Source organism: Aptenodytes patagonicus, chromosome 6, assembly GCF_965638725.1.
Source record: "Aptenodytes patagonicus chromosome 6, bAptPat1.pri.cur, whole genome shotgun sequence".
Lineage (NCBI taxonomy): Eukaryota > Metazoa > Chordata > Aves > Sphenisciformes > Spheniscidae > Aptenodytes > Aptenodytes patagonicus.
The window spans coordinates 47,798,510-47,813,558 of NC_134954.1; the positions used below are offsets into that span (position 1 = coordinate 47,798,510).

General features: G+C 41.8%; 2 protein-coding genes across 2 annotated transcripts; both read right to left on the minus strand.

The window, feature by feature from the left end:
• Positions 1-892: 892 nt before the first annotated feature.
• On the minus strand, positions 893-3,654 carry LOC143161512 (gamma-crystallin B-like). The gene is given in 3 exon segments (XM_076340597.1): positions 893-1,048; positions 2,399-2,731; positions 3,646-3,654. Coding segments are annotated over 3 exon segments (498 nt in total).
• Positions 3,655-9,196: 5,542 nt separating this feature from the next.
• On the minus strand, positions 9,197-10,762 carry LOC143161513 (gamma-crystallin D-like). The gene is given in 3 exon segments (XM_076340598.1): positions 9,197-9,255; positions 9,258-9,485; positions 10,501-10,762. Coding segments are annotated over 3 exon segments (549 nt in total).
• Positions 10,763-15,049: the final 4,287 nt, after the last annotated feature.

A 15,049-nucleotide genomic window follows, 5' to 3' on the forward strand; every position in this document is an offset into this window, starting at 1 on the left:
ACCCCAGGGAAAGTTGCTACTTTTCTGTGCTACAGAGCGTCAACATGAGTTCATGTCTACAGTGTGAGGTCCTGGCTAAACAAAAGAGCATAGTGCAGGCCCTAAACTGGAAATAGGAGCAATGCAGTCCTATGCAGAACTTCAGACTTAATGCCAAGTGGCAGCAGGAGCCATTGGGCACCAGGACTGTTTTTTTCATTGTGAAGTGAATAAGCAACTGAAAGAGTTATTTTGATATCTGTAGCATTACAAATTGTCATTGACAGGAATAACTTAATAAAGATGCCAAATACTGTAAATGCTTTGCTCTGTCTTAAGTTATCTAGTGTCACAGCTGCAGGTTTGGTATGCAGTACCTCCATGATGACACTGTGGCTGTAAACTTGCCACTCTAGTCACAGGAGAACTACTTCTGAGAAGGACCATTCAAGATGTAAGGTACACCCTATAATGAATTCAAGGAGAGAGTTGGTCCCATGGGCTCAGCTACAGGTGGCTTTTTTGATTTTCATGATCATAAATGAATGTATTTAATTTTTTTCCCTCTAAGGTCTGAAATAATATTTTTCTTCAAAGATGCTATTTTTAAATTGATCTGAGACTGCAGATAATTCAGCTTGGCAATTTAGATACAGGTTTCCTCTGAGCTTGGGTGTTACTCATTACCAGCCCATCTCCACTGACTTCAGGGGAATTTTTCCTACCAGTAAAGCAAGCACAGGCTCTGAAGCCCACTGTAGTCAAGACAGTTTCTGACTCTGCTGGGCTTTAAATCAAAGGCTAAAAGCATTGCAAGAAAAGGGAACCTAACTCATGTAAACTCTGAAACTCCTTGGCCTTAATAAAGTGCCAATGGCACTACTCACTCACGTATAGCTTAGGAAAGTGCTGGTTAGGAAATAGCCACTGTTGGTTGGAAGGATTTAACTTTGGCAGTCATGGCACCCCAGTTGGTGAATCGCCTGTACTCGCCAGGCCTCAGGAGGTACTGCTGTCCTCAGAAGTGTGGACAACTTACAATAAACTGTTTCAAGACTGTCTCTGACTCCTGAATATAGCACAGCAAAGATTTGATACAGAAAAATACTTTCTGCTCTTGCATCAGTGCTCAATACAGTTTTTGCAGGTGCTCAAGTGCAGTTGTATAGACACGAGTACTGCTGCTGTGCAAAGACCAACACCTTACTCAGTTTAAAAAAAAAAAAACAACCAAACCCAACAACACTTTAGTATCTACATTTGTGGAATCAAACTTTCTGGACACTCTTGTTCTGAATCTGGAAAGCATGGAGAAATGTGTCCTAACTTTAGGATTTTTTTTTCTACCCCCATACTAATTCTCAGTTTCTCTGCTCCTTCTCAGATACTTCCCATCAGTCTCCCAAGTCAACTTCCCTTCAGTCCATCTTGTTCCCACCCTCCTCATCTGTGACTTCTTTCCTGTACAGCTTGAAAGGACACAAGAGTGTCTGCACTAGCTTTCAGCACTTGGACCCAGAACTTGGCTTAGCTAAGTGAAGCCCAGAACTGCATGTCAGAGAAAAAAATATCTGCATTATCCTATGCAGATGGAATGTATCTGGAAACTTGCTGTGATGGTCTATGAAGCTTCTACTGGACAGGGAAACTGTGAATTGTACATAAAGCTTACAACATGGATGAACTTAATTTTTCATGAACGTTGGAGGGACACAGTCCAGCATCAAGGCTATTCCTGGGACAAATCTCAAATCCTTAGCCTTGTGTGTGAGTATTAAAATCTTTCACATCTTGGCAACCTCTCCCCTCTTAGTAAAACTCTTCCAGGGAATGAGTCTAGGAGGGAAAAACACAGATCTGTTCTGGGCCGAAGTATTCAGGAAAAAATCTATCATGAGGCAAATATGCCTTCATTTGCAGCTCAAACGCATGGTGGTGACTCTACAATGGGATGTGTCAGGTTGCCTCTGTAGTAGTGCAGTTGCCAGCTTTGCCTACCTTGAAAGAAGAGCATTGACTGGGGCATGGGAGATGTGGTTTGGTTCTCAGCTCTGTACTGAACTTCCTTGTGTAGATCATGTATAGCCAGAGTGGTTTTAGAAGATTGGTGACGTTAAGTGCTTTTATATATATAAAATAATAGATAAACATACTAGTAAAATAAAAATTAATATAATAAACTCTCCGCCCCCCGCCCCAGCACTAACCAACCGTTCGTTTGGCTGAGAATCCCAATTGACTTATCTACCTCTTTGGGAGTCTAAACCCCATTAGGTGAACTTGGTAAATGTCCTTTCTACTACCCTTCTTCTACATAGAGGTCTCTGTGGAAGTTGTTACTTGTGCCAGAACTGTCAAAATAGGGTGTAGTGCTCTAATATAGGCAGTAACATACATGGAGGCAATATGGAAAACTTACTGCTGTGATGATACAATAAGAACTAATGGAGTCATTGAAGCCCATCCAGTGCTGGTAGTCGGGATATTTTCCCTTCCTCAGGAAGTACTGATGGCCTACGTAGTTGGGATGTTCACAGATCATCCAGCAGACAGTTTCCACCTTAACAGAGTTGCAGCGGTTGAGGTGGGCACGCAGGTCTGGCTGGTCTGTGGTGGCTTCACAGGAGCAGCCCTCAAAGTATCTGTCCTCAAAGAAAGTGATCTGCAATAAAACAAAAGTAACCCCAGTCACACTGGAAAGTCTTTGAAAGCTGGCTTTGTTTTGTCTAGGTTGTACAAAACAATCCAAAGACTGCAAGGGTCCATAGGGACACTTCTACCAGGCCCAAAGACTAGCAAAGCCCTTATGTCCATTTTCTATAGGATGCACAGTTACTGCTGTCTTCATTTCTCTAGTACAACAAATGACAGGTGGATGTCCCTTTCGGACTCTGGGAAGTGGGGGGCGACTTTTGTCATGATTTCATGCTGGAAATAGCCTGTCAGCAGCTTCCTGACAAGTTTTTTGGGAGCGTTTGGAGAAAGTGAAACCCAAATCGCTCTTTGACTGAAAGCTCCATGGACAACTTGTGTATCACACAATCATTCAACTTTGTGCCCATCTCCTGCACCCAGTCCCAGGCTAGAAATCTTCTGCAGTGTAGAATACAGACAAAGGAAGGAATAATTCTCCTACATCTGAATTGTGCTGAAGCTTTCACCTCTTGTAATGATACAGGAACAAAACAAGACTGTTGTGTCTAACCTGAGTTAATCATTGACCACTCTAGGTCCTGTTGGGCAGCTATATCTTAGCAGCAGTAAAATCAAGTTAGAGAGACTTAAATTCAGTGGCTTTGGTGATATTTATTACATTTGTTTGGAATAGAGTACTTTAACCTTATTTTCCTGTACATCTTAGAAGTCTAAGAATATATAAACTTTAGGTCTCTTTCAGCAGCTGACAAAGGGAAACTAGCCAGACAGAAAATAAAAACAAAAGGTTTTTATATGTAAATGTTTTAGCATTTGAAAGCTTCCAAGTACACTATAGGCTTTCTTTAGGAAACTTACCAAAGAGCTAGATAATAAAACAACCACTCGAGGTTTCCTCTCTGCTAATTTGTTGGTAGTTCAACAAACTATGTTTGCAAACATACTTGCCTGCAAGGAGCTATGCATGTGCTAGGCTGTTTGTCAGTGCTCCATTCACTCAGCTGTTCTTACCTTTGCCATTTTTGCCAGGGTTTAGCTGTGAGACCTCAGCGTGCAGGAGGAGTCAGCAGTCCTTTATATAGAATGCACAGTGCTGCATCCACAGGAATAGGATAAAAGAGAATTTTTTGCTCAGTAAAGAGAATGAATGTTTTTTCCCCTCCCTGTCTCCATTGTCATTCTCTAAACAAAATGCAATAGCAGTAGTTTGTGGGGTACCAACTTTATTGTTACTGTCAGTAAGCAGAGGATCAGAGTAAAGGGTAGGTCAAGCAATATTTCTGTTATTTTACTGATGGAACATGTGCAAGTGAAAGTGCTGGAAATGCTGCAGCAGAATTGTTTCATATCACTTTATTTTTAATCTCTCTCTCTTCCTTGATTATATGAGACAGGTTTTTTAATGCATATGGATTCCCAGTGATGATACTGTAAACGGTTTTCACACCATGCTAATAAAAACTCTCCTGATTTTCAAGAGCCTTCAGACTAGGTATTGCTGCCTGTTTCCTTTAACACTAAGAGTATTTGTATGAGAGAGAAAATTATGTAATCAAAAATGTGTGGTAATGGATGTTTACATCCATCCAGGCTTCAGTGCTGAAATTCTATATTAACGTAATTCAGTGTTCATAGATAAAAAGACTAGGAGTTGAAGGATGGATACCACTTGTTTAAGGCAGAGAAGAGCCTTTTTAAATCTGCACAGAGAAATGTTTCACTTGAGAGATGTACAGATGTTTGGAGCTCAGGTATGAATCATTGAGGCCAAATGCAACAGCATAGTAATTTCTTCAGCTGAAGAAACTTTAATTGCAGTTGAACTTAAAAAAATGTTGTTTAGGAAGAACACTGTGGTAAGTTTTCAGTCTGATCTGATTAATCCCAAAGATGCTCAGAACTGTGTTCATTCTGGGCCCTTGTTTGATATGGTGTAGTGCAATTCTCAGTCAATTGGTACATGGCAGTGGTCTTTAGAAGTCTGGGCAATAGGCAGCCTCAAAGTCAGAGCTGTTTTGAATTTATTGGAAGGGCAGGCTGAAGCTGATGTACTCTGGAGGTATTTAGGTAAAGTTATTCTGCTGCTGGTCATCTTTGGGTTCTAGCAGGAACATTTTTTCTCAGTTTATGTCTCATTTGAGTAATGGGAGGTAACCTGAGTAAAAGTTTTGTGCTACCAATGCTAGATCAGGCCTTTTAAGTATTTTCCATTCAGTCTAGTAATTACAAGGCCTAAGTACAAACCAATGTTAAAATATCAAGGAAATGTTACCTATTTGAAATTTTAAAAAAATAAATAATCCAAGACTGTTTTTCAAAGGAAAAAGATAAACAGCACAGTTTTGACTTACTCTTCTGGAGTTTTAAATATTTCTCTCTTCCCCTTTTTTTTTTTTTCCAGGGACCATTCCTTTCTCTTCTGCTTGCCTTCCTTTTCTCTCCTTCCACACCCACCTTTGAACTAACCTTCACAAAATCCTATCGTGCAGCGCCACATTTCATATTTCCTGCTCATACTGTAGGGAGCAATAGTGGATCTTTTTGTCTCACTGGCTTCTTGTTCAACCAAAACACTACATGTTTGTGCTTGCTTGCATGTGTCTTTCGCTATGAGTCTTGTATGGCGATTTCATGAAGCTACAAAACTTTAGGGGCAAATCTTTAGCTGGCCTGTTTTTACACAGCTCTAGTTGTGCTTCTGATGGGTGTTGTAAATGGTATCACTCCTGTCAGCCTCTCTCTTGGAGGTGCTTCCTCAGCCAGGAAATTGTAGCCTTTAACACTGAAAGCAGATTGAGGGAAGAGTGAATTTAACGCTAGCAGTTGCTTCTGAATACTTTCATGCTTTCTTTGGATCAAAAATAATTTGTTCCTGATGGTTAATGCTAAGCAATTTGTTGTGGTTTAACCCGGCAGGCAGCTAAACACCACACAGCCATTTGCTCACTCCCCACCCTCCCCAGTGGGATGGGGGAGAGAATCAGAAAAAAAAAAAGGTAAAATTTGTGGGTTGATATAAAGGCAGTTTAATAGGACAGAAAAGGAGGGGAAAATAATAATAATGATAAAAGAATATACAAAATAAGTGATGCACAATGCAATTGCTCACCACCCGCCAACCGATGCCCAGCCAGTCCCCGAGCAGCGGCCCCCCCGGCCAGCTTTCCCCCAGTTTATGTACTGAGCATGACGTCACATGGTATGGAATGTCCCTTGGGCCAGTTTGGGTCAGCTGTCCTGGCTGTGCCCCCTCCCAGCTTCTTGTGCACCTCCAGCCTTCTCAGTTGGTAGAGCATGGGAAGCTGAAAAGTCCTTGACTAGTGTAAGCATTACCTAGCAACAACCAAAACATCGGTGTGTTATCAACTTTGTTCTCATCCTAAATCCAAAACACAGCCCTGTACCAGCTACTAGGAAGAAAATTAACTCTACCCCAGCCGAAACCAGGACACAAATTGAATTCATTTACAGGAACAACTTCTATGTGCAGGCCTGTGCTTGCGTTTCTCCAAGATCTTTGACAGGCTCGGAAGCGTTACACTTTTTTTTGTTCTTTCTGTGATCATGCTTGCTTTGTGGAGCTGGCTTGTCTTTTGGGTCCCATATGGTCCCTCATAGTTTAATACAGTGGGCACTGGGCTTGGTGATGAAGTTTGGAACTTGAGAAACCAGAGTAGGGGCAGTGATATGTGAATTCCTTATTGTAGCTACAAATGTAGAGCAGCCATTATGGGCCAGACCAGCGGTTCAGCTAGTCAAGTACCTTGGCAGCAACCGCGACCATGAGTAGGCACCGAGGGAAGGGTACATATGAAGCAAATACATATGATCATTCAAACTTCAAGACCTCAAGTATTTTTAGCTCAAGATGTTTCCTGAGCAGGAGGATACTTCTTTCTGGTTAATAACCCTCAGTGGATTTGTCTTCTGAGTACTCATCCAGCTTCTCCTTGAATCCTGTAGACTTTTCCCTCCCAGGACCCTATGCCACAGATGGGCCGTGCACTGCAGGAAGGGCTGTGGGTTGATCTTAAACTCTGGAGCCAAAATATCTTGTTAGCCAAATGGTATCCATGATCTGAAGAGTCTGGTTATTTACATCTGTTCCGACTGCCCTCAACTAGTATGCTGTTATGACGGCTGCTTTTAGATGGAGATTGACTGCTTTTGCACAGCAGAAAAACTCAAGCCTAGGGAACAGCAGTGAGTATTTGTGTAGAGAAACATACCCTGCATGCCAGCAACTGTAGCGCCTTCTACCAACCATAAAACAAGCTACAGGAACCTGGAAGACTTGTTAGCGAAAACTTGGATGCTCTCTGTGAATTCCCAGTGCTCCTCTCGTCTAGCACTCCTGTTCTTAATGTCCGCTTGAGATTCTCTGAGCATTTGCAAACAAAAGCAAGTAAAACCTCTCAGTGCTCCTTGAAAGCTAGGAATTGCCACCATTCCCATCTCAGGTGGAGAAATCTGGAGAGGTTTGGCCACCCCCAAACTCTAGGATGCAACACAGTCAAGAATCCAGACATCCTAACTATCGCTCTGGTCACTGAATAGTACATTTCTGTTCATTCTTGCCTTTGACCAAAGGAATGTAACCTACACATCATTATGTAGCCATATTTCTCAATTGCACTAATTGAACTAGATATTAATTATATCTAGATATATAATATATGCTATATAGTATAGCATATATTAATTGCTGTCTGGGGAGCTGGTCTGTTTTTTCATTATTTTATTCTTGCTGAAGGCAAATGAAACGTTTTTGTTCCCTGTTCTAAGCAGGCAAGTAGATACTGTGCTTGAACTGCTGTGTTATTTTGCAAACCTAGGTTAGCACGCTAACCTAAGCATGCTAACACACATATTACTTACACTGTGCAGTTCCTATAAATGCACAATATTAGGCATTTGTGAACAAGAGGAAACATGCCGTTTCACACCTCTGCCTTGAGAGCTGGATTGTTCATGCTCCATTTCTCTCTGGCTGAAGCATGGTGTTCTTACGTACACGAGACATTTACAGCAGCTGAACAGCCTACTTTGTGCAGTAAAGGACAGGCAGGAGGGCAGAGATAGTGTTCCGTGTACAAAAGAGAGGATGAGAAGGGCAAAGAATAGTTCTGTTTTTCTCTCCAGTGTTGTCAGGGAAAGGCTGGTGAGGATCACTAACAGGCTATTACGGATGGGTCATGTGAGTGTGAAATAATGGCTAAATGAGGTCTCTGACATTAGCAAGTGGAGATGTGAGTTTTAAGCAGTCTACCTCACTGCTGTAGAATTTGCTTGGTTTTATTCAAGGACTCCATTATCAGAATGTTTACTAGGCAAAACAAAATCAAAGCCTACTATTTAAAGCCCAGATGAAATTATTTAAAATTAAACATGTACTAGATAAGGTTGCGGAGTGTCCTAGTAGTTCTGTGCTCTCTCTGCACTGCTTTGTTTTTCCAGAAGTCTCCAGCACCTTGCTGAAGAGCAGTAGTATATTTGCCTAACTATGCCTGGAAAAAAAATATCTAGACTCCACTGCCTAAATGAGAAGAGGTATGTTAAGATGTGAGATCCCTTAACTGTTGCATTTTATTATGGCTCTCATTCATTATTGCACAGAGTGTCTGCTGGCACAGGATTCAGTGATGATTAGTAGGCATATACATAATTACTTGAATGATAATTAATGCTGCAATTTTCCAGCGCAAGATGTTGTCCTGTTTCTAATCTGCACTGGTATGCTTATTTAATTCCTTTTGCATGCAGAATAGCCTGGCAATTGAGGGATTTGGCTCAATCTTCTGCTGCAGCAGATAGTGCAGCTCAAATGTTAGTAGAGGCAGGGTGATTGACACCAGCTAAACATCTAGTTAATGAAGTACAGGTTCACTAAAACATGCTATATAAAGGTGGTGTGATTTTAAGGATCTGGAAAAATTCTTTCTGGAGGAATCAGCTGGGATAAGACTGGAAAGCTTTGCTGGACTGGTGGCAGCATGGAGCAGCTTGTTTGCATGAAGAATTTGATGCCAAATACAGCGTTCACCTTATTCTGAGTTCCTCTGCATGCTTCTGTCCTTTTCCTCCTCAGTCAGTACTTCACTGCGTATAACTATTAATGGGACTTACTTTTCTGTTCCACAGTACATGATAATTTAAATAACTGTTAAAGGTCCAACTGTATATTGTTAACCCTGGTAAGTATGGAGCTGGAATCTATTCCTAGATCAAAACTTGCAAAACTGGGGAAAACTTAGATGAAAGAATCAGACCTTCCTATTAATAGCTATATCCAGTGAAGTAATGACTGAGGAGCTCTACACTTACCAGGGTTAGCAATATGCAGTTGGACCTTCAACAGTTACTTAAATTATCACATACTGTGGAGCAGCTGGATAATTGTGAATAGTTTTTAAAGTATTCCCCCTCTCCCCCTAAAATGTGAGAGGAATCGGATTTCCCTCTGGACTGCACAACTTTAATTTGTTTGTAGTAGTGAAGGAACATTTGTTTGAACAAGGATTTTGGAATGCATTCACTGTTTATTTAGCATGGGAGCAATAACTCAGTGCACATCAGCCAGCCTCTGCAAAGAGACAATTTTGGCATTTACTGCACCCCATCAGGGGATCTTCTGTATTCCCCAGGTTTCAGTAAATACTGTCGGCCCCTGAAGTTGGGCATTTCATACAAGATCCAAGAGCCACCTAAAACATTGAGGGAGCAGATCTCAGGGAGATGGATGTAGCCTGGGACTGATGGGCAATCATCGGTGAGCTCCAACATTTGGCCTTGGAGCTCCTCTTTTTCACAGAGCTGAATCTTGTGGGAAACAGAATTCCGCGGTGGCAAACACAGCAAAAATGTAGGAAAGACAGAAATTTAACTGATTCTGACATTACTGAACAAGACAGACATACAGAAAAAGTCAACTTTCCCAGTTACTATGTGCATTTCTGAGAAATTGTGCTCTATTCTGGATATGGGATTGCAAAGAGATTCACTCTTTTGGAGCTAATAGAGGTTTAATTCTTACCCACATGGGGGAGCTCAGGAGTGCCAGCAAATGGGTATGATCACATGTGTGGTAGGAAGTAAATGGAGGATGCTTTATGATTTGAAGAAATGGGATTTATAAGGACTCTATATTGTAACAATAGGACAAAAGGTATTCATGTGACTTTGAGATGATCTGTGGAGCGTACTCATGACCAGGCATGAATAATGTGGCTTTTTCAGAATTATGCTACTAAAAGATATTTACCATGTTACTCCATATGCTCCCATTATACACTGGTGCGCAGGCAATTGCCATGTGGCAAACTGCTGAGCTATGTGGAGCATGGGTATGTGGAGTGTTCCTGCTGCTATGGCTTACGCTGTATAGTATATCTTACTAACCAGAGAAGTACTTTAGCAAGTATTAATTCTTTGCCTGATTTTAACCAACACAGTTTTTATGTTAGGAAAGCCGTATCCATTGCAAATCTGATTTAACATGTTCTTGTGTCATTGAATCATAACATAGTATGGTCATGAGCAAGTTGCATACATCAGTCTACAGCAGAACTTTCGGTCAGCTGGCCCTGCTAGCCCTTCCCTGAGCAATGTAAAAACATTCTCTACCTAGAAACAGTCACTCAGCTTTCTTTTAGCATCTCCAAGTTATGAACAGGCCCTGGAAATAGCACTGATATTAAACAGATTATTTCCTTCCTCTCCAGTGAAACTTCGCATTGCCTTACTGAACTTTGCCTGTCTCTGGAGTTACTTGGAGAGACTGTATAACTATATTCTTAAAGGGTAAACCACAACCAATTTCTTAAACTGTGATACACTGCCAAGCAGAACTCACTTGTAGGATTACATGGCAAGACCTGATGGAGTTGCAGAGACCGAACCACTTCTGGAAGTCAGGATAGTCTCCCCTTTTTAAAAAGTGCTGGTGTCCCAAGTAATTGGGGTTCTTGTAAATCATCTAGCTGCCTTTTTCCACCTGGATGGAATTGTGTTGTTTCACATAGGACCGCAGGTCAAGGTGGTCACTGCTACATTCATAGTGGCCCTGGAAGCTCTTGTCTTCATAAAAAATGATTTGCAATATAGACATTTGTAAAGACTTATAGTCCATCCCAGTGTCTGTGGCAGAGCAGAGTACTGGCATTCTAGGGCTTCCACTTACCTTTCCCATTTTTGGCAGTTTGCTGAGGTGAAAGCTGAGAGCTGTGAGCAAACACTGTGGTTGCTTTTATATACCATAGTCCTAATGCTGCATCTGCAAAAAGTAACACAAAAGGGCCCATTCTAAGCTGTGGGGAGATCTCATGTTTTGTCTTTACTGCAGTTATGGCATTTATTGCATTTACCGTGTGCGACTCATTTTCTGGGTTTTGGGCTGCATTTGCTGATGCTGTGTGCAAGTGAATTATTGTGTAACTGTGGAGTGGACTACACTTTCAGCTGGTATCAACTATTTCATGTGGTGCACCTGACCCAATAGGGGATGTGTGTGTAAGAATGGTTCTTTACAGAACCTCCTTTGCCTGAAAGCTATTGAACTCAGTGGACCTGAGCAGTTTCTGGTGTAGGTCTGTTCCTCTCCTTCCCCACTCTGTGTGGATTACCTCTTGCCTAAGTTTGTCCCATGGTATTTGTTTAATCGTTCCTTTTGTGAGAGCAGATGAACTTTGCTTCCATTTCAATACTTTGTCCTGGAAACAGGAAAAGTCTCCATCTCACGTGGTGGTGTTAGCTTTTGCCTACTAATCCCTTCTATTGTGTATAGATTTTAACACAGACGTGCTAGGAGGAAATAGTGATTAAAAGTTTCAGTCCCTTCCTGGTGTGTGGTTAACTGCTGCATATCTGAAGACTAAAAAGACTGAAATCAAATGGTTCTTATTAAGTGTTTATCAGTGTATCTGCGTTACTGGCTAACATTATAAATCAGTTGGTTCAGTTTTTTCCCTCTGAAAGTCTGTTTTAAAAATTCAAAAGGAGCAAGCTGCATTAAACTCAAGTTGCTCTCTATCTGGAACCAGGAAGGATTGTTGTTTAACACTAAATCAGAGTGCTTTAACACTAAAGCACAGCTAGTAGGTTACAGAAAACTGTATTTCTCCCTTTTGGAACTTTTCCTCTGTCATTTTTTTCTTTGGAGCAGGGCTGAAACAAACCTTGACTTGTTCTATTCTGCTAAAATCTTAGACCTAAATCTTAGACTCCTAAAAACAAACTGCTTCATGGAATATGCAAAGTTGGTTATACAAATGTCTTATATCACCAGTAGGTGAGGCTTCAGATCAAAAGAAACTACTGTACTCCAAAAACAGATTTATAATTTTATGTATTTGGGGAAACTCATTCAAGCATGTAAGGGCCTTGTCAACATGATTCGTCAGTTAACTTGGTATGCAGATGAACACCTTTGTAGATCTAATTTATTGAAAAGAGCTCTATTTGCAACTACCCAGTCTTCACCTCCAGTGGAACAAATGTTTGTGGCTGTAAGGAGAGAGAACAGGGGAAGGTTTGGGAGACTTGGAGTGGAGTGCAGCTTTGCTTACAAGGTCTCAGGCCAAAGAAAAGGGCTTTCAGTACTGTGGCAAGAAAGGAAAGAGAAAGACGAGGGTGTCTTCTGGGGAGACGGATAGGAGGAATATGAAACCTCCCCCTTCACATCCTTCCATCACAAACCACTTCACTGATGTTGTTTTTAACTGTATCCTTATTAAATTACAGGGGCTAATGTGCACTCACCATTTCCAAACAGGTTAGATACCCTCCTGTCCTCTTTAGTACATTCAGCCCTATTCTTCTGAGCTTTCTGGGTTACCTCAGACCACCTGCCTTCATCCTGTTGGATTTCCTTGACATGATGTTTGTTTGACTGTTGTACTTGACTTGATGTATTGTTGCTATTACTGTAAGTACACTGCTCAGGGCTTGATTTTTGTCTGCAGGCTGGATGGGTTGCTGACCTGTACTCAATGGAACTGGCAACAGGCAGTGTGAGCATGCACAAAATACTCAATACAAAAAGTTAGTGCAAAGTTGTCACAGTGCTTTAATGTCACATCTGACTCTATTTCAAAGCATAATCCCTTGTGTATAGAATCATAGAATCATTTAGGTTGGAAAAGACCCTTAAGATTGAGTCCAACTGTATGGCAAACTGGTGGGTAGATCTTCAGGATGATGAACAAGGTAGGGAAACAGTTATTGCTGCATGGATTGCGCACAAGTTCTTTGAACAATGGATGTTAATGCAAGTCCCCGTGAAAGGCTGTGAAGTCTGGCCCCGGATGTCTTTGTCAACCACACCACATACTTGCTTCACTTAAAGGGACTATCTGTTTAGCACTGGCAGTGGGAATACCTGTGTGCAAGTACTTGGCAGATCACTTTCACAACAGCACCTGACCTGGTGACAGTCTGTGCAGAATTTGGCAGTTGGTGTTCCCTCTGACTCTGCTTTGCTGCAAACAAAACTCCTTTTTGGAGCCAGTCTGGGCTAGTTCCTATTTTGAGCACCTCTAACCATTCTTAGGTATAGAAAATGCAGCAGAGATGTTCGATCTTTCAACCGTGACTCCCCTTGTGGAGCCAGTATCCTTTACGTTGTTTTAGAGAGATTGAGTAAAACTGAATTTCTCATTGCTTTGACTCTGGCATTTGCTCTTGCTGCTGGCTGCCTCTTGGAGATATATAGTCCTATGCACTTAATACATCAGATTTCATCCTGACAAAATCGATTCTTTTCAAAACAGATTGGTTATATATTTGTCCTATAGATAAACTCTCGCACAAAACGGGTATTTTGCCATTCCAAGATGGATGCTAGGTGTTTCCACCTGATGTTTGACTAGGAAAAAGCTCTTCACCAAAATGAGTGAGAATTTTCAGGAATCGGAGAATCAGTAGTGACATGTCTGAAGTCAGGATTACTGTAGCAGAAATGAGGGGGACATTGGGGCTTGCTTGCATGGGCAGTGCTCTAGTGACTCTGACTCACAAGCTTGTGTGGGGCAATTTAAGAAGTTAGCAGCTCTGGTCCTGCAGGCAGTATGTCTGTGCCTCAGCTGCTGTGCAGCCAAGAGTGTTAGCTGAAACCATCACCGATTTCAGTGTCATAAACTGGGCTGTGAAGTGCAGCACCAAGTTGCCACCATGAGTTTTGCTACTGGAGTCAGTCTTTGGGCTACAATGGGCAGCTCTTAAATTGCCAAAGGGAAAGTGGATGATGCCCTGTTCACTTCCACACTTGCTGTACAACACGATTTCAGGTACTTACAAAGAACAGACTCAGAATGGTCTCTTACCTTTCCCACTGTGGATAGTATTGCAGTGCAGTGGTGGGCACCAACTGTGACAACTATTGCTAAGTGTGCACATATGATCAGACGTCTCTTCTGGGTCCTGTAGAACAAATTTGTGACTCTGCATCCCATCTAAGCTCTGAACTATGTCCATTGCTTTTTGCATAGCTGAGAAAAGATTTTGAAGTTGTCCTGGCTAATTGGTTTGGTCACAGCAAAGCCTTTTTTTTTAATTCAGGAGACAATATAGCTCAGGAAAGGAGGAAATTTCAGTCAAGGTGGCAGAAGGCTATCATTCACCAATCCCATTGGGCACACACCTACAAGCACCTTTCAGCTCCCTGATTTTGGCTGTCTGAAAATGTGAACATGTGAACGGCAAACTACCCAATCTGCTGGGCTTGATTTTTGTGTGCAGACTACCAGATACCAGCCAGCCAACAGGGGAGGGAGTAGCAAAGGGGCAGGTACTTGCACTCTGAAAATGAAACGCTGTTTTTATGCTTATTAGCATAGCAAGATTTCTGTTGCTTACTCCTCCTAACTCTGCCAGCCTTATCTATAAAAACCAGGAAGTATTAGCCAATGAAAAGTGAAGACCATGGCAGTATTCTAATAGCAAAGACAGTACTGGAATAACACAGCTAATCACCTATTTGTTTAAAGTCTTACTGTTTATTTTATTGCAGGTCAGTGAACAAAAATCAGTCATGAGATGTTAATCTCTCTCTCTAGCTGTTTAATCTTAACCACCCCCTTGCCATTGTTCTCCTACTCACGTGGTCAGCAGCAATATCCCCTCCTCCCCTCTTGTAATGACCTCATTTCAAAGTACAATTTCTCTCTGCTTTGGCTTTTAAGGGGTCAGACTGATGCTGTTTGAGTTGGAATGAAATTTGCTCAGGTCCTGGCACTGGCTGCTGCCTACTGCTCTATTGAATTTGTTTGCAAGAACAGAAGCCTCTGTTTAGAAGCCGATGGATGCCCTGAGCTCCAGGAATGAGCCTGTGCCGAATGTGACAGGGCAGGCCTGTCCCAGCAGTGAACACAGGCCATGGAGGAGAGGTAGGAACTGCTAAATCGGATTGGAGAGTGCGTTC